General features: G+C 46.2%; 1 protein-coding gene across 1 annotated transcript in view; it reads left to right on the top strand.

The window, feature by feature from the left end:
• The window catches only part of nkain1 (sodium/potassium transporting ATPase interacting 1), an 81,163-nt gene extending 60,520 nt beyond the window's left edge, over positions 1–20,643 (top strand). Inside the window, exons 4-8 of the mRNA XM_042338919.1 lie at positions 15,093–15,290; positions 17,796–17,856; positions 18,563–18,644; positions 19,439–19,458; positions 20,221–20,643. Of these exons, the coding sequence (XP_042194853.1) occupies positions 15,093–15,290; positions 17,796–17,856; positions 18,563–18,644; positions 19,439–19,458; positions 20,221–20,252 (393 nt within the window). The 3' untranslated portion in view covers positions 20,253–20,643. The remainder of the gene's footprint in view (positions 1–15,092; positions 15,291–17,795; positions 17,857–18,562; positions 18,645–19,438; positions 19,459–20,220) is intronic.
• The last annotated feature ends 790 nt before the right edge of the window (positions 20,644–21,433 follow it).

Below are 21,433 nucleotides of genomic sequence, written 5' to 3'. Positions count from 1 at the left end.
GTTATCTGATCCCTTATGTCATATTGCCGCATTTTTTTTATATATCACTTCCACCAAATGTGTATTTCTCCTTGTTACTCAGGGCTTAGTGCCTGATCTAAATTAGCATTCGCCCTTTAGGTCAGTGCCTGGACAAGTGAGACACATCTGAATGACTGTATTACCTGCCTCAAACCATGATGAATAGACATCAAGGATGGATTTCCCAATAGATTACATCTATGGTTAAATTTGAGCTTCCCTTTACTCTCTCTCATCCAGGAGCTGCGAGGGCTTGTACTCCAAGCTGCCCAGATAGAGAGGCAGAGCTTAATTGGAAAGCTCCAGCCAGCATTGGTTGGTTTAATTAAGTATTATGGGTTCTTACTGTTTGCTTCCTACCTGTCCCAGGCTCCTGAGCATCTCTCTACAACTCTGACTCCAATGGAGTCTTGTAGCTTAGTGGTTAGTGCGCTCGCCTCGCATGCAAGAGGACCCAGGTTCGATTACCGGGCAGGGCAAAACCTTTGGCAAGTCGTCTTACTCCACACGCCTCTTTTATAGGGAAAAGTAAGTAGGAACCCGGTTGTTAGTCGATCGGCGGAGCACTTGCCTGGGGAAAAAAATTGGTCTCTCAATCCACGACTGTTTGTGGGACTCTGTTGTGCGCAATTGGCTTCCAAGTTTCCACCCGTGAGGGATTTTGCAGCAGGCACAAAGCAAATGTTTCAGGAGATCTTCAGTAACCTACCCAATCTTCTGTGCTGTGGATCTATCTCATCGTGGGTCAGAAGGTTGTGGCTTCAAGCCCCATGTTAGGGACTTTGAGCTCACAGTCTAAGCCAATGCTCCGATGCAATACAAGTTACGTTGATGTAGCTAGTGCCTTTCACATCGGGAGTACGTCACAAGTGTTTGACACTGGGCAGCCGAGATGGAGGAGAAGGAGAAGGAGGTGGGGAGGGGAAAGATGACTGAAAACACGGTCAAAAAGGTATGCCTTGATTCAGTGCAGCCCTGGGGGGGAAGGTCATTTGCCTCCATTCTTCAGATAAGACTTGACAACCTCCACAGGAAATGCTGGCAATGCTTTTCTTGTGTCTAGTAATAATAATAATTATTACATTATTATTTATTGGTGAACCCCTGAAATAGACTGAATGCAGAGTTGCCTGGTGAATCCACGCTTAGCCTCAGTGCTGAGCTTAAAAGACGAGATTAAAAACAGAGCGAGAGAGAGAGAGAGATTCTATCCACAGCTGCCTTCCCAAGACATGACCACCTTGAGGGCATGGTATTAATATTTGAAGGGATTTGATTAAAGGACCAGTGTCATTCCTTTGCAGAGGGAACAGAGGTGAATGATTATTATAACCGCTTAGAGAAGCTCTACCCTTTTTCAGACAGCAATGAGGCTGGCTGGCATGGGGTAACCCAATTCCCTCCAAGCCACCCCGGCAATACTCCACTCAAAGCGTTTAAACGATTTGATGTGATGATAATAATCTGAATAATCCTTGCATTTGATATATAGCGCCTCATCGCGTCGGTGAGAGGGCTCGACGTGCTTCACGGAATCTGCTGCAAAGTGAATTGACTGTGTATTTTGTGGGAGAAACGCGAAAGTCGATTGCACACAGCAGCGTCCCACAAGCAATCGTGGATTGAGTGACCGAACAATTTATTTATTTACTGCAAGGATTATTATTATTATTATTATTAATACTTGCCTAAGGTTTCGGCCCTGCCAGGGAATCGAGCCCCGAGTCCTCTCACTTGCGAGGCGAGTGCGCTAACCGCAACGCTACAGGACTCCTACACAGCAATTTGTTTCCGTGCCTTGCAAACCTGTTGTAAGATCTCTGTGTCTTCACCTGAGGCTTCTGAGCGAATGATGCCTCAGCTGGGAGCGAGGTGACCGAACTCTGTGTCTCTGCTTCGCACCCAGGCCGCAGAGATACCAGAATGATACCAGGGCTTAAAGAGTTAATCCTTGCATTTAATAACAACCCTTGCATTTGATATAGCGCTTTTTCACATCTTCTAGACGTCTCAAAGCGGTTCACAGAATATACTGTAAAGTGAATTGACTGTATATTTGTTAAATTATGAAGACAAGTTGCATAAACTTGGCCTTTATTCTCTTGAGCTTAAAAGGTTGAGGGAGTGAACTAATTGAGGCGCTTAAAATGATAAAGGAATTCGATAAAGAGATGCACGATTGACTGGACTTTTGCTGTGTCATTTCCAGCAATTTATACACAATAAAAGCCCCACGTTTTATATCAATCAATACGATCAGTCGATGTAGCGTTGGGAATTACTGGAATGAACATTAGTGACGGACACTAATCCGAAACCAACGTTTCAGATTGAGAATTGTAACAGTTAAGGACTGTGTTGATGCTTTTAGTGAAGGAATAGAAAACTGCCTGGAAACATCAGACCTTATCAGGAGTGGTGATAATTCAGCTTTTATTTGGTCATGAGAATTGCGAACCTCTTCCAAATAGCAACAACTTGTATTTATATAGCGCCTCCCACGCAGGGTAACGTCCCAGAGCACTTGAGCATCCCAATCACTCCTTTGCTTCGTCTCCCAGCTAAAGTAGGGGGTACATTAACTCACACAACCGTTGGGGAGAATTTACAATGAAGGCACAGTGCAGAAACAGTACACTCGGCCCAGCCAGTTCGTGCTGAGCTCGATCCTACACATCCCGGTGCAGTGCTGGGGAAGCCCTTCATTGTCAGAGGTGCCATCATCGTATGGGACTTTTAACCCGAGGTCCAGTCCGCGCCTGAACAGTAAAAATTCCATGGAAGTGAAGGGAGTTTCTCCCGATTGTCGTGGCCAACAATCCTCCAGGTACAGTTGATCGTCTAACTTCCTGGCTGCGTGCGCAAATAGGCTCTTGCGTACAAATCTACAGTCACCACACTTGACCGCAGTTACCTCTGAAGCGCTGGGTGACGTTTCGATGTTATAGGTGCTTACAAAGGCCAGTGTCGGCTCGAGAATGGGGGGGTGGGGGGGGTTGGGGGGGGGGTGAGTGAAGAGAGAGGGAAAGGGAGAAAGGAGGAGAGGAGAACAAAAGAATTGGAACAGCTTGTGTGGCACTTTGTACATCTGTCAGGCGTGTCTTGAGAGCCAGGGGAACACCCTGTTATAGTCGGGGTGTTTTACGCGCCCAGTTTTTCCAGTAATGAGAGGTTCATAAATAATGGATGTTACAGCAGCGGTCACCATGCAAACCGGACTATAATGAGGGGCCCTGATGAAACGGAATTATTCAGTTCTTCAGCTACCGTTTGCCTTCCGCCTGCAGCTCATAAACACTGGGTGCGCATGCTCTGAATTAAAGGACCTCAATTAGCAAGGCTGTTTCCGAGGGAGGGTTTGTGGCTGAACCCCGAAACCTGACCTTCCTCCCTTCTCCCTCTCCCCCTCCCCCTCCCCACAACCCCCACCCGAGGGCAGGATCGTAACTAGGGCCGAATCTGTTTGCTTGGAGTTGCAGGTTCGCGACACCTTGCCGAATTCGGCAGCTCGCTCGGACGTAACAAGTCATCTGGCTTGCCGATTGAGATTAATGACTCAAACAAGCTCCCGTTTTGTTCTTTAAATCCATCAATGTTTACCCCTCACGCAAAAAAAAACATGACCCGGTGCCAAGGCAAGGCTGGGTCCAGCAGTTAAATATTTAGATGGTCAAATACAGCAATCAAAGGCCCATTAATCAGTCGGATGTGGACTTTGCCATAAGCTGATCAGCTCCCACCCCCCACTTCCCTCTCTACTCATGTTGAAATCTCTCTTGTTGCTGTTGCAAGTCACTGGCACACTGAAACACGTGCAGTCAAAGTTGCATCGACTTGCATTTATGCAGTACGCGGATAACTCTACCCCATCTTAACTTGTCATTACACTTGAGTCCTCATTGCTGTCAATATCCCGGCTGCAATTATCTACGTACTTACACGTGCGCCTAACTCGCCACTCGGGGCACCTCGTCGCTGAACCCTTTCCCCTTGCAGTGCCGAGTTATCAAGAATTTACTGTGTACGGTACGTACTGCATATATATTGCATTTGGTCCCTCGACCCACGACTGTTTGCGGGGACGCTGCTGTGCGCAATTGGCTGTCGCGTTTGGCCCATAAAATACACCGTCAATCCACTTCTCAGTGAAGCGCTCTGAGACATCTCGACGACGTGATAAGGCCCTAGATCAAATGCAAGGGTTATTATCAATATTATGACTGCTTTCTGAGTAACTATGTAAATAAATAATTTTCTGCATCAGTAATAATAAACAAGTTTTCGAAGCATTGCGCAAATATAATGTGAAATGAGTGTTTCATGCAGGCAAGGGTGAGGGCAAATCTCAGCAGCGATGCCATATAAAGAGCTGAGCATATATCAGTAGCCAGTTAATGTGAATTTGATGGGTGGTGGTAGGGGGATATAAATATAAGCTCTCCACGTTTCTTTGAAATAACAAAAGCAGGGGTGGTGGAGTGGGGGTGACTCTACTTACCACTGTCCAAATCGCAAGACTCGCTAGTAGCTTTCAAAAGGGAATTGGATAGGCATTTGGAATGGACACATTTGCTGGGCTATGGGGTTATAGTAAGGGAGTGGGACTTGTTGGATAGCTCTTCCAAAGGGCTGGCACAGGCACGATGGGCCGAATGGCCTCCTTCTGTGCTGTAAGATTCCCAAATTCTCTGATTCTATAAGACACGGCTAAATTGTTCAAAGCATGAATGATGGACATGATGTCAGTTCGGAGCAGACAGACACACTGGCAGCAATGGGACAAGGGTGCAAGACTGCAATCGAAAGCGTCTTCAACTCTGCTTGCAAAGAAAATGATCAGCTCCCACTTCCTTTCACCGGCTGCAATTTCAGGCTTCACTGAATGAAGTGACAAGATGTTGTTACTCGGGGATTGTCCAAAGTTGCTGAGAGTACAATTGTGTTGTTTGAGCCAACCTGTGATAATGTGCAGCAGCTGAGATAACTGTTGCCATTATATAACCGCTGCTCTGTTCTGCTGCACGGACAAATGTTCAAGGTCGGGATGTCTTTCATTCGGACCGGTGGAACGCTGCGGATGGGACAATGGGCAGGAAGGCTGTGCTGAGCAGGAAGGCATTCCCGATTCAAGCGCATTTTGAGCAGAGGCTTGGATACCAATTATCTGCCCACAGCCACTAAGCTGGGAAATAGAAAAGGATGCAATAACTTGCAATGGCTAGTGTCTCAGGGCACCGTACAGAGGTGGGGTTGTAGGCCAAGCAAGTGGGTAGACCGTTAGTGTGACCATTGGGACGTCAGCGCCTTGGGACGTCCCTCACGACGCGAAAGGCGCTGCAGAAATGTAAATTGTTGTTGTTGTTGAAGAGGTAGGAGTCAGAGCATTATTCAGAGACAGCTTCCCACCCTTCTCAATCCCACTTAGAATCCACAGATGTGGCTTTGAGGTCAGTCCATCCTCTTTGTGTTGACTTACTTTCAGAGATAGAGAAAATACAGAAACCATCACGATTTGGACACAAACAAGTCAATGACAGTTTCCTCCACAGATCAATTGGGAAGAAGGGAGAGACAGAGAGGGAGAGAAAATGTACCTTCGAGGCATCAGTAAACTCAAAACAGTTTATTCTTGTTTTGTTTCTCCAGCACATTCAGCCTTGGCCCTTCTGGGGATCAAAGCTGAATTTTTCTTTAAAATAAATCTCATCATCAAATGCTCCTGACAGCTCATGGTGATCGAGCCTTTATTATTCAGCGGTGGTTTGATAATAGCAAAGACCTCTCTGAGCCGGCCCTTAGATTTCCAGCGTTGTTACACAATCGGACCTTTTGGTGACAAATCCGTTGTAGACGTTTGCTGAAGTGTGAGGGGTCCCACCACAGTGACCCACTTCTCGTTGAGAACAATGGGAGGCAAATTACTCTTTTAATCACGAACACCACACTGGTAACCCTTCAGTTGATCGAACCAGCTAAAACCACGTAGCTTTATGTGCCCAATCGACTGCCGCCTTTCGCCCACAAATATAAAGTCAATTGACTTTACAGTATGCTCTGCGAAGCGCTTTGAGACGTCTAGAAGACATGAAGGATTCCCTGGCGCAGTGACTGATCTGCTCTCCCAGGTCCTGCCGATGAGCCAGGCTGCCTGTGCCATCACCAGGAATGACCTGGAATACTGCAGACTCAAATGGCTCAAGAACCGGACAACCGAAACCGCCATAGAGGGCTGGCTCGATTCCGACATTCCGTGGCCAAATGTGTCACCTTGGAGCCACTTCAGCTCCAAGGGGATCCCGCTCACTACTGGTTGACCCTTTGGTTGCCAATCAAAGGGTCAACCAGTAGATCAGTAGATTCCCTAAAGCAGTGTCTCTCTCTGTGGCTATTTGTACATTGTGCCTTACTAAGCATGATTCATATGGGGAGCAGTGCAGAAGCACTTGAACTTCACACATTATTGCCCATTCAAAATCCATAACTGGTGTGATTCCCGATGCGGATCTAATTTACACATTTAGTTACAGACTGCAACGTTCATCATAGGTAGTTAAAATGCAAATAAAACTGTCAGCTAAAACTTTAAGCAGCTTTATTCACAATTACGTATTAGTGGCCGGGTGGGTAAGTCACTGGGTTATCTTAAAAGGACAGCACGGTCTCGATCCTCTAACGTACAGTCACTTGATGAACATGCCAAGTCTCTCCAAATGCAAAAGTGTCAAAATTATCTGTGTGATTTTGGAAACAGATTGGAACCACCAGAACAACAACAGCTACTTGCATTTCTCTTCCCTCTCCCTCCATCCCTCGAGCGCCTTATCATGTCGTTGAGGCATCTCAAAACGCTTCACAGGATATACTGTAAGGTGAATTAATTGACTGTGTATTTTGTGGGGGAAACTCAGCAGACAATCTCGTACACAATCTGACACCTGACAATCTCAGTCGTGGATTGAGTGACCAAATTATCATCATTTTTTCTTTTGGGGTCATTATTACCCCCGGAAAGCGATCCGCCATTCGATTAACAACCGGGGTTCCAATTACTGCTCGGTAAACCAAGACATGTCATGTAAGGAAACTTGCCTAAAGTTTACCACCACCCTGGGAATCGAACCCAGGTCCTCTCACTTGCGAGGCGAGTGCTCTAACCACCACCCTATGGGATTCGACTAATGAATTGACTAACGAAAGCAAAGGCCTCATTGTGTTGGTTTTTTTGGCGAGCAAGGATGAGCGCTGACAGTGAAATGGACGTGTTGTATCTTTACACAACCTGAAACTGACAATTTTTTTGCTTCCCAAAGACGGTGATAAATGGCTTTACACAGGCAACTGAACGCAATCCGGATTAGTCTCTAGATGTGTGTTTGTGGGGAGAGAGAGAGGTTGGTTGGGGTTAGTCACTAATCTGTGTAAGATATAAAATCTCAAAGAATAGAGACCGAGAATGAAATATCTTATAAATGCTAATAAACCGTTCTACCCCCCCCACCCCTCACTCGTTCCCCTCCCCCAAATCCCAAGAGGATCTTTGGGCTGACTGAGAGAGATAAGTGATATCAGTGCAAGCAGATCGCTTGCAGAATCCCGCGGCTGGCTTTGAAGAGGTCTTACAGAATAGAAAGAAGAGATTTTGCAATGTAAATATAAGCTTATTAACTCGAAAGCTAAAGTGCGGCTGCTTTCCTTAATCACAACTAACCGGTTTTCCATCCGTGACCCTTCCGACCAATTCCCGAGCTGATGCTGGCTTCTTGTGTCTGTGTCTCAGTCACCACACACACAACACACACACCCCGCCCCCCCACCCCCACCGATTCCTCCCTTCCTCCCCCAGCACGTCCCAATCTATAAGAACGTAAGAATTTACGAGGCAAAAGAAGAAAGTCCAGCCAGTTTGCCTTCCACCGTCCGGGCAGTCACATGAACGAGGATATTAAATATCCCACGGTGCCACTTAAAAAAAAAGGGAATTTCAGCATCTATATTTACGTACTATCGAATCCTAAGTATTTTTTGTGCTCTTAAATCGGAAGACCAGTATCGTAAAATTTACGGCTGTGCAGAATTATTGTCTCGTCCAAAGGAACTGTGGCTCTCGCTGCCTGGGCTTTGTGCTTGAGGGTTGGCTGTTTGGGCGTGATGTTTCAGGCAGGTTACCCACTTCTCTCGGACCCCAAGTCCACAACAACAACAACAACAACTTGCATTTTCACAGCACCCTTCAGGCGGGGGGGGGGGGGGGGCTGGGTGAGGTCTCAGAGCACTCATGCCGGCTGCACATTTCTGGCTGGGCGGTTGGCTTCACAGTGGAAGGGGAGCGTGGGAGAGAACGTGGGAGGCAAATGAAATTATTTGAAATCAAATTGATCTGTTTCAGTGTCAGTGGCTCGCCCAAAACGTTATCAGTTGTGTGCGGGCATGTGTGTCCGTCTCTCTCTTTCTATCCCTCTCCCTCGTCTGCCGTTAATCAGATCTGCCCTTAGCCAAAGTCAGTCCTCTTACACTGCCCCCTCTCCCCCTGTTCTCTCTTGCACCACAGGCTAGTTTCTGGCTCTGAGGTTGTCAGTATTCTTGTCTGCAGCTGCCACCATCCAGACCTCTCCAGCACCACCATCCCCTCCCTTGGTGATCACAAGCATCTGAGCTGTCACAAGCCAGCTTTCCCATCAATTACAAGACTGCCGCAACTGCTTTGTAAGCTGGCGGTTTGATTCTCCCTGATCCAGAGGGCTTTTTTATTTTTTTGCTTTGGAGTGTCAGCCAAAGCCTACGAGTTCCAAGTCCCAACGTGGAGCTCGAACTCACAACCTTGTGACTCGGGGCTAGAGTGTTATCAACTGAGCCAAGCTGACACAAATTGTTCTGCTCTCACATCTTCTGAAGGTCTAGTTTTTAAACGTTGCACTGTTCTAGGGCACCTTTGTAAAGGGAAATGAATTCTCTTTTGTGCTCTTGATTTTTTTCTCTCTCTTTCTCTCTCATCACTGAAATGCAGATAGTTAAAATGAGCCAATTACTGAACGTTCTTTATCTCACTATGCGAGGAAACACTGAGACCATTTGTCATTGCAAGTAGGGAACTGCCAGGAACCGATTTTATACGATGAGTTGCTATTTAGCAAAATTGGCTTCAATTAGTTTCTGCCTGAATTGCAAACTTTATCTAAACTTGGTTGAAGATGAATTAAAGAGGCTTTACATTCCTTGTCAAGAAAAAGGGATAGAATCTCTGAGATGATTGTTTGTTTCCGGTTCCCACCGAACCAGTCGCTGGAAACCGGTGAATTGCAAAGATTCACAAAGAATGTGCAGCGTGGAAACTGGTCCGTGACTGCGTTGCTTGGTTCCTCCCTCCTGAATCGGCTCACGTGCCCGAGCTTGCAACAACAACAACAACAACAACAGTGCCCCTCACACAGGGTAGTGTCCCAAAGCGCTCGAGAGCCAAGGATGACAACAGCATCGATCTCCACAGTTACCTCTACCTGATCCACACCCTGTGAAGGAAGGGAGAGAGAGAGAGACAAACAAAGGAGAGCGAGAGACAAAGAGAGAGAGAGAGAAAGAATAGGGAAAGAAACTGCTTTTCATTTATTTTAGATTTGAGCCTTGTCGGCCAGGACTGCGATCTCAAAGTACCACCATGGGATTTGGACCTGCAATATTGTCTTGTGGATGAGTCGATAAATCAAGGTCCCTTTCTGCCTGTTCAGGTGGATGTGATGTATCCCATGGCAAAATTTCTCTCTCCCCGTGTCTTGGCTAACAATCCCCCGAATATTAAAAAAAATTGGTCACTTGCTCCATGGCTGTTTGTGGGACATTGCTGTACGCAAACTGGCTGCTGAGTTTCACCCACAAAGGATAAAGTCCCTACACTTTACAGTATATCCTGGGAGGCGTTGGAGTCGTCTCGACGACGTGATAAGGTGCTGTATCAAATACAAGGATTATTAATATTATAATGTTAATATTGTCAATATTATTATATATATTAGTATACTATATTGCGATCTCCTTCAGAACTACTTCATATGTGTTTCCTTGTGCAATATTATTATTGCTACTATATCTAGGTAGTAGATGAACGTAAAATGAAATTGAATCATTTGTAGTGACTTATTTAAGTATTATTCTTCTAATAGTTCATTATTTTTTCAATATTTTTTTTTTTTTTTTTTTTTTTTTTTTTTTTTTTTTTTTTTTTTTTTTTTTTATTATTTTATATTACTCTCCTTCAGGGACACTCAGCCCCCAATTCAGCTAGATGTTGCCTCCATGTTGCAGTAGAGCTATTGCTACTCCGAGAGAGGGAGGAGTGATCTAAATGTAGAGAAGTCCAAAGCTTTGGAAATCAATTCTGATGTTTTAATGGTGAGATAAGACCTTTTCTATCGCAGTAAATCAAGCCTACTGACAATTTGCTTTACCAGTTTACAGGACTGTTACATTTTACTGCTCCTGCCACATTATGCTCCTAATATTTTGTTTCGGTCGTGTTCGCCATTTTTTTGGCACTTTCCTGACGCGAATGAAATATATGAAGTGCGGTGTTAAACTTGCTCGATAAGAAGATTTACTGTTTTTTAAAAAAAATAATTGCTTTACTCTCGAGTTCGGTTCCTGTCTCCCCCTGAGTCAAGACTCTGATCATCCCTGAATCTGGACTGACGAACTCTCATCGAATGACCGTGTGAACAAGCTCTACCGATGTGATCTCCTACCTGCTTTGGCCTGCTTCCCTCTTTTAGTACCTGAATTGCTGTTAGTACCTGAGCACCTGCAGCCCCAAATTCCACCTAGCCCTAGCCTGTGAGGCCATTTTGTCTTGAAATTTAAGATCGGGTGGAACGGGCGGAATGTTCTTGTATCAGGAAAGCGTCTTTTTCTGCCGTCCTTAAATTTCGAGGCGAAATGGCTCTCTCTGAGGCTGAGACTAGGTGGAATTTCGGTCTTCGGGGGACCCAGGGTACTCTCGTTTGTGTGTCTCTGTGTGGGTGTTTGTCTGTGTGTGTGTGTCTGTGTGTGTGTGTGTGTGCGCCTGTGTGTGTGTCTGTGTCTCTGTTTTTGTGTGTCCGTGGCTGTCTTGATCCTGTTTGTCTGTGTGTCTGTCCGTCTGTTTGTCTGTTTGTGCCGGGAAGCAATTTACAAAAACAAACCCTGTGTGAAAACGAATGCTCATGAGACTCTCGTTGAGTTTTCGGAGAGAGAGAGAGAGAGACACACAGAGATAGAGTGTGCAGCAGTGCTGAACCGAGCACTATTATACAAGTTGCCCACTAAGCATCTCAGAAAAGCACGCAGAGCTTAGAAATTTACATAACTAATGCTCCTGTGAGTGGAAATCATGAGAACGGGAAAACTTGGAGACACACACAAAAAAAAAGCAGTGAAGATTGTTAATCACACTTTGGTCTCTGTTCAAACACAGCTCTGTTACAGTCGTGTATCGATTCGCTTGTTAATCAGAGGGGAGGTTGGTGATGGCCAGACAAGGGGCAAAGCCTTTCTTGCTAGATTCGCTATTAGCTTGCTACCTGCAAAGTCCATTATCGCAGGAGCCCAGACTCCATTGCAGTCGGATTAAAGAGGCTTTTTTTTTGTGTTGTGTGGGTGATGTTTTGACAGAAGTGGTTTGTGCCTGGCCTGGGTAGATAGGATGACGCCTGGCGTTTCGAAAGGCTTTTTTTTAAAAAAAACAACTTCGACGCTTGGTTTTCATGCGACTTAATAGACTTTCAGAAGCAGTAGAAGATTAGGGCAGGCAAGGCACTAACGTCAGCTAATGCACTTCACTGTGCTGCACTTGAAATAAAGCGATATTCAATCCGACGCACAGTAATTTTCTTTACTTAATGAATGGAACTGAGACTGGGTAGGGCAGGGCACTTAATTACCCAACATGGGTAAAGAAATATTTACTGGAAACCTCCAACAACAAGTCTCGGTCGAGGGCTGGTCAGTTTCAGGGCAGGGCCCAGGAACTACCATTGCAGGGTGATAGAGGCAGAGTCCGTGTGGATTTCAAGTCTATTTGTCCGTGAAAAATAGAGGCTTGAAGGGCAAGCAGATAATAATAATAATATAATAATAATCATGACTTTTGATTATAGGGTAGGTAATTGGAGTTGAGGTACAGACAAGCCATGATCTTATAGAATTGGGAACAAGCTCGAGGGGCTGAATGGCCTACTCCTGTTTCTACAGCGCCTTATCATGTAGTTGAGGCCCGACCAGAGCACTGAGCAACTTGAGTCTGATTCCTGGGGATCTGACCTCAACTCATTTGTTAGCGCAGCCCAGCATCTCGCTTGCCTTGCTCCACTTTTGTCTGCGAATACACAGTCACTACCCTTTGCAGTTCAAATCCTGTGAAGCGCTTTGAGACATGGTAAGCCTCTGTACCAAATGCAAGGATTATTATTATTATTATTAATATTATGGCTGCTGCCTCCTGCTGTTTTGACACAATAAGCAATGAGTCAACCCTAGATAACTAGTTGACTCATCGCTCACTGTCGAGCTTTTTTTCAGTGCCCTCTCTGCTCATCTGTGGAGTCCTGTAGCTCAGTGGTTAGAGCACTCGCTATGCAAGTGAGAGACCTTGGTTCGATTCCCAGTGGGGTGAAACCTTGGGCATGTTTCCTTCCACACGCCTGATAATAATAATAATAATAATAATCCTTGCATTTGATATAGCGCTTTTCACGTCGGGAGGACGTCCCAAAGCGCTTCACAGAATATACTGTAAAGTGAATTGACTGTATATTTGTGGGCGAACGCGGCAGCCAATTGCGCACAGCAATGTCCCACAAACAGTCGTAGATTGAAAATGACCAATTTATTATTGTTTTTGTTTTTTGGAGGGATTATTATTAGGCGTGTGGAGTAAGGAAACTTGCCCAAGGTTTCGCCCTCTGCCTGGAATTGAACTCAGGTCTCTCACTTGCAAAGCGAGTGCTCTAACCACTGAGCTACAGGACTCCACATAATAATATGATATCCACATGATAATAATCCCTCAAGAAAAAATAATAAATTGGTCATTTCATTCCACAACTGTTTGTGGGCCGCTGCGGTGCGCAATTGGCTGCCGCATTTCGCCCACAAATATACAGTCAATTCACTTCACAGCATATTCTGCGAAGCACTTTGAGACATCTAGAAGCCGTGAAAAGCGCTGTGAATGCAAGGATTATTATTATTGTTATCTCTTGATAAGTTCTAAGTCGTCCATGGAGTGCATGTGCCTCCTTTACGTACAAGATGCCTTGCTTCCCTCTGGGAGTCACGAAGCAGCAAACTTCGAACGGCGACATAGGAAGACTTAGAAGTGATTTCTTGTCACCAACACACAGATTAAAGTCTAATCATCCTGTCAGTGGCAAGGCAGGAATTTTTACGGCTCGTCATTCAGCTGCCTGTAACCTCAAAGTGTAAGTCACGTCTTTGGCCGGGAAGACATGAGGGCAGAACGCTGGCGACAGTACAGTGAAGTTTCCCTCAGTCACACCAACGTGTGAAGGTTATCGCCTCCTGGTAACCGCGACCCGTTTAAGAAGCTTCGGAGGTTATTTCCAGTCAGTGACACGACAGCGATTAAAACACGAGCCTCCAGTCTCATCGCTTCCTTGCACTTTGCACTGGATCATTCGTGCAAACGGCAACAAGAGCGACAACTTGGATTTATGAAGCGCCCTTTTGTTTGCTCAGCCGGGTGTTCCTGAGACACGTGGAAACCCACCACCATGCTTTAGAGCATCCAAACCAGACTAAGAGCGGGGCAGGAGGATGGCTGAAGGCACGGTTGACAAGAAAGGTCTTGAAAGGTCTTGAGACAGGACCCAAAGCGTATTTGGAGAAGCATTTGGAGAAGTGAGATCGGCACAAAACTCTCAAGCACCGTTTCATTGATTCTCGCGGGGACCGTTATGCAAACAGTGATCAGAGATTTATCTCCATACAGTTTACAGCAACATGCGGTTATGTGCTTCCTTTATGGCTGTGAACCACAGATTACAGCTGGCTACCACACAGTCTTGAAGAGGAATAGTCAATTGAATGGCTTCTGTTCGTGACAGTTTACTCACTGGGATTGGAATATTTGCCCAGGGAGGAGTTGGAATTGAATAATGTTGATGTTTCTGCCGCAGTAAAGTCTTAACTCAATGCTCGTTTAGTCGTTCTGGGACATCAGAGTGAAGTCTTCTTCGACTGCTTGGAGTTTTGAGCCGATCTCGGGAGAGACGTTTCCAGTTGAGGGTCTGGTAGCTCGGAGGTGTCCAATGCTGCGGTCAAAGAGAGAGGATTTTTAGATGGGTTTCAAGAGCATGGAGGCTCTAATATCTATCTTTTCAAACGTGCCAAAGACTACCTCTCTCTCCCCCCTCCCCCCGCTCGGCATCCAACCCCTCTCTGACCCCTTTGAAGGCCTTTGAGATATTATCATATGCGAAGGACTCTGCATAAATGCATAAATGCATGTTGCTGTTGTTGTTGTTGTTGTTGTTTGTCATTGCTGAAAGCACTTGGAGCCACCTCAGTGCTGACTCACCTTAGATCTCAGTTCACTCGGGATTGAGATGGGTTGGGTTAAGTTGGAGAGTTCCGTGTTTGTTTCTCTTCCACGCTGTAGGAAGGACCAGATGCGTCCGTCAGGATGCTGCGTGACTCGGGTGGGGGGGGGGGGAGAGAAATTGTACGCCTGTTACCCTACGCGAAGGAAGGGGGAGAGGAGAGGGAGACATAGATTTGTTTTGTTCTCTCGAGTCATGGAGGTCACAGGGCTGTGAGGTGCTGTGCAGTTAGAGTAGGTAAGCTGCTACAATTCTGTAGTTTCCAGGATGCTACCCCCCCACCCCACACCCCCCCATAGTTAAGCGCTCCGGGACGCTATCCCGTGTGAATGGCACTGTATAAATGCAAGTTGTTGTTGTTGTATTTCGCACACCCGACAGTCAGCATCTGTTGGTGAGCGAGGGAATGAATCTTGACGGCAGCGTCATTGATTGATGTGCTCTGTGTCTCCCTCTCCTCCCACCTTCCCACCACCCCTACCGCAGGACAGAGACCTTGTCATGACCTTTAACACCTCACTACATCGCTCGTGGTGGATGGAGAACGGGCCGGGATGTGTGGTCACCCCAGTGACTGCTCCAGAGCAGGCTCCAGAGGACCACCATGTTATCACAGTCAGAGGCTGTCTGTTGGACTATCAGTACATCGAAGTCACCAGCAGCTCTTTACAAGTTCTCCTTGCAGTAAGTGATAATTTCAAAATAACAATACCTATTTATTGTTGTGTTTGCTACCGATCCCTTCAAGTCAGGAGGACGTCTCAAAGCGCTTCGCGGGCTTTGCTGTAAAGTGGAGTGACCGTGTACTTTGTAGCCGTAAAAGAAATAACAGGTGTCTTGGTGGGCATCGGTTTTCTCGGAAGGAAAATTGGCTCCAAACCTGCGAATTGGCTGCGATCGTAACACGTTGCGAATGAAATACGACATGAATTCAACGGCTAAGTTCGTAACTCGCGAAATTATTGACGGTCAAGACGAGCTTCCAGTTTAGCCTGTGTCAGCATTATAACGGAGTATATTCTGAATATAACTTGCCGGGTGTGTTAATGATTCTACCGCAGAAGCTGGGTCCCCGAGGCCTTGCTCAAGGTCTCCTTCCTCTTCATGACTCTAATTAAGACGGAATTTTAAACCCTTATGTCCCTACACTCTGGAACTTCATCCCCAAACCACTTCACGTCGCAACCTCTTCCCCAGCCCCCCCTCTCTCTTTCTCTCTCTCTCTCTCTCTCTCTCTCTTTCTCTCTCTCTCTAAACTTCTTTAAAATACCCCACCTTTCCGATCACCTCCGGTCTCCCTCCCAACTTGCTCACTGTCCCAGGCCGTCCACTCAAAACGCTTTGAGACATTCCCGTCCCCTTCACTCCACCATCGGCGGTCGTGCTTTCGGCCATTACGCCTCAACCCTCTGGAAGGCCCTGCCCCAATCCCTCCGCTTCGCTCCTCTTTGCCCATCTTCAGATCCCCCCTGTGGACCTTCCTCTTCGACCGCGTCTACGGTCACCTCCCCCCCTCTCCTCAGCTCGGCGTCGCACTACACCGCTGTTAAGTGCTCATAGACCGTGAAGGACACGTTAGAAATGTAAGTCATTGTTTTCCAACATGTTAGGGAGAATCACAGGCTTTCCTTTTCAACCTTGGTTCCTCCAAAGGCCTTTGTTGTCTGCGATCTCATTGATTCAAGGAGCCACAGAGAATTATTTTGTGTTCTGTTATATTGGCAGAGAGGTGTCTATCCTGGACTGGCAGATAGTATTAAGTGATAGGAAGTTAATTCAGCAAAAAACCTGAATGGCTTTGTGGTGAATCCCTTAATCAAGATGTCCCTTTTGCCTTCAAAGCTTGGTTCATAGACATCAATGTGTCCCTTCCCATTGCTTATCCAATAGTATCAGTCTCTCTTCATTCAAACTGATGTGAAGAATATTGTTTGGCTGGCATTTTACCAATGCAGTGTGCTTTTGACATTTTAAATCATTTTGATAGATTTTTTTTTAGGAAGCCAAATAAATAGATTTGAGATGTTTCGGTGAAAGACTCTAATGATCTGTCTTCCCTCACCGAGCAATATCCCGGTAATCTTCTGATTTAACTTAATGTTGCTGTCATCCCCACTTACACTGTCGGCTGATAAATAGACGTTTCGAAAGTAAGTAGAAATTGGAAAATCAAAAACCGTTTTCTCACCGCATTCCACCTTATTGCCGCTGTGTGCTTCATCTGAATAAAATTGCTTTTCAAACGATGAGCTAACCCAACCTGTGATGGAAAGCGCTCGTCACTTCTCCACTGTCTCTCCCAGGTATCAACGAAAGCCACCAGCCTTTATCTCTGGAGAATAATCTTGTTCTCACCCAGTCCAAATGACTGGAATCCAAATTATGCCTGAATTTAAGACTCTGCTACCAAATTTGTGCCCACGAGTACAGTCAATCCGCTTTACGACATACCCTGTGAAGCAATTTGAGACGTCTCAACCAAGTGATAAGGATTATTACAACTATTACGTTTCTGTGTAATTGTGTGTTTTAAGATAATAACAATTTTGAAGATGGGTCTTGAAGACGGGGAGAGAGGGTGTGAGAGCCGGGGGCTGGAGGGGGGTGGTTTGGGGTTTGCCTGCTGCAAAAGTTTCATTCGGCTTGAGTTTCTCTTCCCATTTTACAAGCTTCTATATTAAGCGCAACCTCATTTTTTTTATTGATTTCTGAATCACCGCTTTTGATCTCAAAGGAGCCATTAGCTCGGATCCCATCCATCTTGCCATCTCGGGTGGACATAAAGGGACCTTTAAACTCGATTTCCCTGATGCCCATCTGCGAAAAGTTGGGAGGGGGCTTTGGTGGGTGAGGGCATGATTTCCACCTGAGGTCAAGATTTAGTCTTTATTTACCTGGTGTTACACAACATGCAAATTGTGAGCCAGTTCTTCACTTCTGCCTCAACTCTACAGCTGTTTTTTTCCATCGATACTTTTAAAAATTAAAACAAAGAACTCAATCAGGACCAGAGAGAGAGAAAAAAACGTAGGAACCTGATTAAAAGGGATGAACTCCATTGATGTTGAGGGTTTGGATGTTTGACTTTGATGTTGGTCATGTCTTAAAGTTTCGATCTGTCGGGAAATTAATCACTATCTCGAACGCGTTCAAACTCTAGATGGGTAAATCTGCCTCTTTCTCTTCCAGCTCCTTGGCTTTATCTACGCGTCTTACGTCAGTAAAGTGTTCATGGAGGAGGAGGACAGCTGTAAGTCCCTCGATGTTCCTTGAGTAATAAGAGTGATCGTTCCCTGTGTTTGACACGGCGTCTTTTGCGACGGAAGGACGCCTCAGAACGTTTGTTAATAAATCTATGGAATAGGCTCCCTGGAGAGACGGTGGAAGCAGAAAATGTCGATTCCTTTCAAATGCAAATTACATTGATTTCATTTAGGAAATAATATTTGGACATACAGCGTATGAATATTTCAGGACATGACCTGTGCATGCGACTGCGACGTGGAAGGCGAACAGGTCTTTCTTCATCCAGCATTTCCTATGTTCCTATGATTTCATTGTAAAGCGAAGTGACTGTGTATTTTATAATAATAATAATAACAATAATACTAATCCTTGCATTTGATATGGGGCTTTTCACGTCTTTGAGACGTCTCAAAGCGCTTCACAGGATATACTGTAAAATGAATTGACTGGATATTTTGTGGGCGAAACGCGGCAGCCAATTTTGTAGGCGACCGAAGGACAGCCAGTTTCCGCACACAGTTTTGAGGCAGAAGTGACAGGATGATACGGGAGGAAGCTTTCTCTGTCTCATCTGACTTGATTGCATCCTGCGATTGGTAGCAGAAGAGGACAGAAGGAGGGAAGGAGGGAGGAGAGAGCTAGGAGGTAAAGTAATGCATTGGAGGAGTATCATCACAGTACATGTCATTTTCTTTCTCATGTGGTTTCAGTTGATTTTATCGGAGGATTTGATTCCTATGGTTACCAGGCTCCTCAGAAGACGTCTCACTTACAATTGCAGCCTCTGTACACGTAAGTTCGGCCCTGTTATTGCGTCAGTCCGTTTATAGTTGGGGAGGGAGTACGGATCCAATAGCTCAGTCGTTGAAACCACTGGCTAGTGCAGAACCCGACCCACACAGCACAGGAAGGTCACAGGTTCAATCCCTGCTCTGCGATGGACCAGTGAATCTAAGACAAGAGCACAGCAAGAGGACACTATCCCAACACCAATCACCTCACGGTACACACAGGAACCCGTTTGGTTCTTTCAGAAGAAAATTAGATCGATTTCTTTTCAATATCTTGGGATTCAGTATCTAGTTTGGGGCAGGACATGTGTAAGTGACTGTCAGGAGGCTGGAAGGCGAACTTGGTCTTCTTCTGTCTAGCAATTCTTATGTTCTTACGAACTCACGTCAGCAGCGCTCATGTTGAAACCAGACATCTCAGATGTAAAGGTCTCATGCTGTCGGTCATCTTCTGCCCTCCAATCCTCCTCATCCCCAGACTCGTACTTTGGGATGTCCACCCATGTGAAAGGCGCTATGTAAATGTAACTTCATATTATATTGTATTACTTTCAAGATTTTAAATGCGATCAAGTAAGAAAATCCAGAAAAATAGCTTCGGATGAACTGAAATGCCAATTTTGTACAAGGCAACATTCCCGTTAACAGCTGTGAAGTCAATGACCCAAGTTTAACTGGGAGGTTGTTGGCCAGGACACCAGGAGAGATAAACTCCCTTCTCTTTTTCCCACGCAGACTGTACGTTATGTGACGTGAGAAGGTCATTTATTCTTTTTCTCTTTGTTTCTCTTTCAGGATTCCATCCAGGAACCCAGGTGGGTAAAAGCAATAATCCTTGTGTTTTGTGTGGCGCCTTATTACATCTCAAAGCACTTCACAGCGGTTTCTATAAAGTCTAGCAACCGTGTAGTTTGCAGGCAAACTCTGCAGCCAATTTGTGCAGAGCAACTGCCCCAGTGTGAAGCATATAAGTAATTATTTACTGCGGAGGGATCATGGGGGGGTGGTGGGGGGGTTGGGGTGCGGGGAATTGTTTGTCATAGGATTCCGCATGTGTCAGACACCCGACATTTGATCATTTTTTGATCATGTGTTTGACCCACACAAAACACAGTGAAATAACCAGCCCACCCTCACAAGCCGCATGTGAGGATTGGGCACTTGAGAGAGAGGGGTCTGCAGGCAGGGAACCGTAACCTACCTGTCAGGAGAGGGGACAGAGAATGCCGAAAACATACCTGCGGAATCACGTTAAGTCACGAGTGGTACCTTGGGTTGCGTGTATAAGCGCGTGTGTATGCGTATTGTGTGAGTGTGGCTTGGGGGAATGCACGTGTGAATGTGTTGGGGTTTGTGTGAGTGTGCACGTGAGTGTGTATGAGTGTGAGTGAGTGTGTGTGAGTGCGTGCGGGAGTGTGAGCGTGTGTGAGTGTGTTTGTGGGAGTGCGTACGTGTGTGTGCGTGTGAGAGTGCGTGCAAGTTGTGTAGCGTTGCTCTCCGCGAGCTCATGTGTTGCTGTGTGTTTCTCTCGCCCACACACATCCCCCCCCACCCACCCCCCCCCCACCCCACCCCAGGTCAGGGTAAACAGGCCACGTCCTGGTCCTAACAAGGCATCGGCGGTGACCGAGCTCCTGGTGAAAGTCTGCACCAACCGTCGGACAAAAGGCATCGCTCAAGGAATTTTTCAGTGGAAAAGAATGTTACAAGACGCACAGAAAGAGGCGGAAACACAGAGAGAGAGAGAGAGAGAGAGAGAGAGAGAAAACGGAGAGAAGGATTGTCAGGAATCGAAAGCCTCGGTTGTTACAGATTATAAATTTCAGACAATTTCATAGAAGCCGAGAAAGAGAAATTTTTTGCTATTTTTTGCGGATTTGACAGGAAAGTACACTGGTGCCCTCTGCTGTTCTATGTTGGTAACCAATGGCTGTGTTCACAAAGCAGTTCCGTTCTCTTGGACCGACCGGGTCGACAGCCCCTTCTCACTTGTCTTTGTAGGTGTTGTTCAGGAAGAGGGTGGGGCGAGGAGGTGGGAGGGTGGGTGAGGGAGGGGTGGTGGGGTGGGGGTGGTGGGGGTGGGGTGGGGGCGCAGTGCAGCTGCTGTCCCTTCAACGCTTGACAGTTCGCGAGGAGGAGAGCGAGGGGTGCGTGTCTTGGAAGGATGACATCAAAGGGGCTGAAGGTCCTTCATTTGAACCTCGCCCTTGCTCTGGTGGGAAGGAAGCTGACGTGACGTTGAAGGGTCAAACGCGGCAACACCGAAATTCTAGCGGTTCGGGGGCAACTGGAGCGTGGCCTTGCTCCCGGCTGGCAACGGGAACCTTACTCCAGCGTTCAAAGCGGGGACGAAAGGCAATCGGCGTCAAGCAGAGCGGAAGACCATAAGAGCTTCGGAGCAATCGATAGATTTTTTTGGTCAGGTCAGGGTATCGAGGGAGACGGGGCTAAGGCGGGTAATTGGAGTTGAGGGACAAATGGGGCCATGACCTAATAGACTGGTGGAACAGGCTCGAAGGGCTGAATGGCCTCCTCCTGTTCCTGTGTTCCTATGTAATGCAAACAACTGGCATTTAAGGAGAGAGAGAGACACACACACATATTTCTCTTGTAAATACTATGATGTGTTGGTTCTGTGGAACGCAAGCTGTATTGTACGTAGAGTATATTTACAGCACAGCTGGACTCCTGTGTTGTAGCAATAGAGGCAGAGTGGACGTTTAGCCCATCAATAATATCCGTTCGATTTACCCCGAAAATGAAACACGTTCCCAAGTACAACCCTAAAAA

The sequence above is a fragment of the Callorhinchus milii genome, unplaced genomic scaffold (genome assembly GCF_018977255.1).
Source record: "Callorhinchus milii isolate IMCB2004 unplaced genomic scaffold, IMCB_Cmil_1.0 Scaffold10, whole genome shotgun sequence".
Classification (NCBI taxonomy): Eukaryota; Metazoa; Chordata; class Chondrichthyes; order Chimaeriformes; family Callorhinchidae; genus Callorhinchus; species Callorhinchus milii.
Note: the sequence above shows the minus strand (reverse complement) of the source record. Positions and strands in the feature narration are given on the sequence as shown.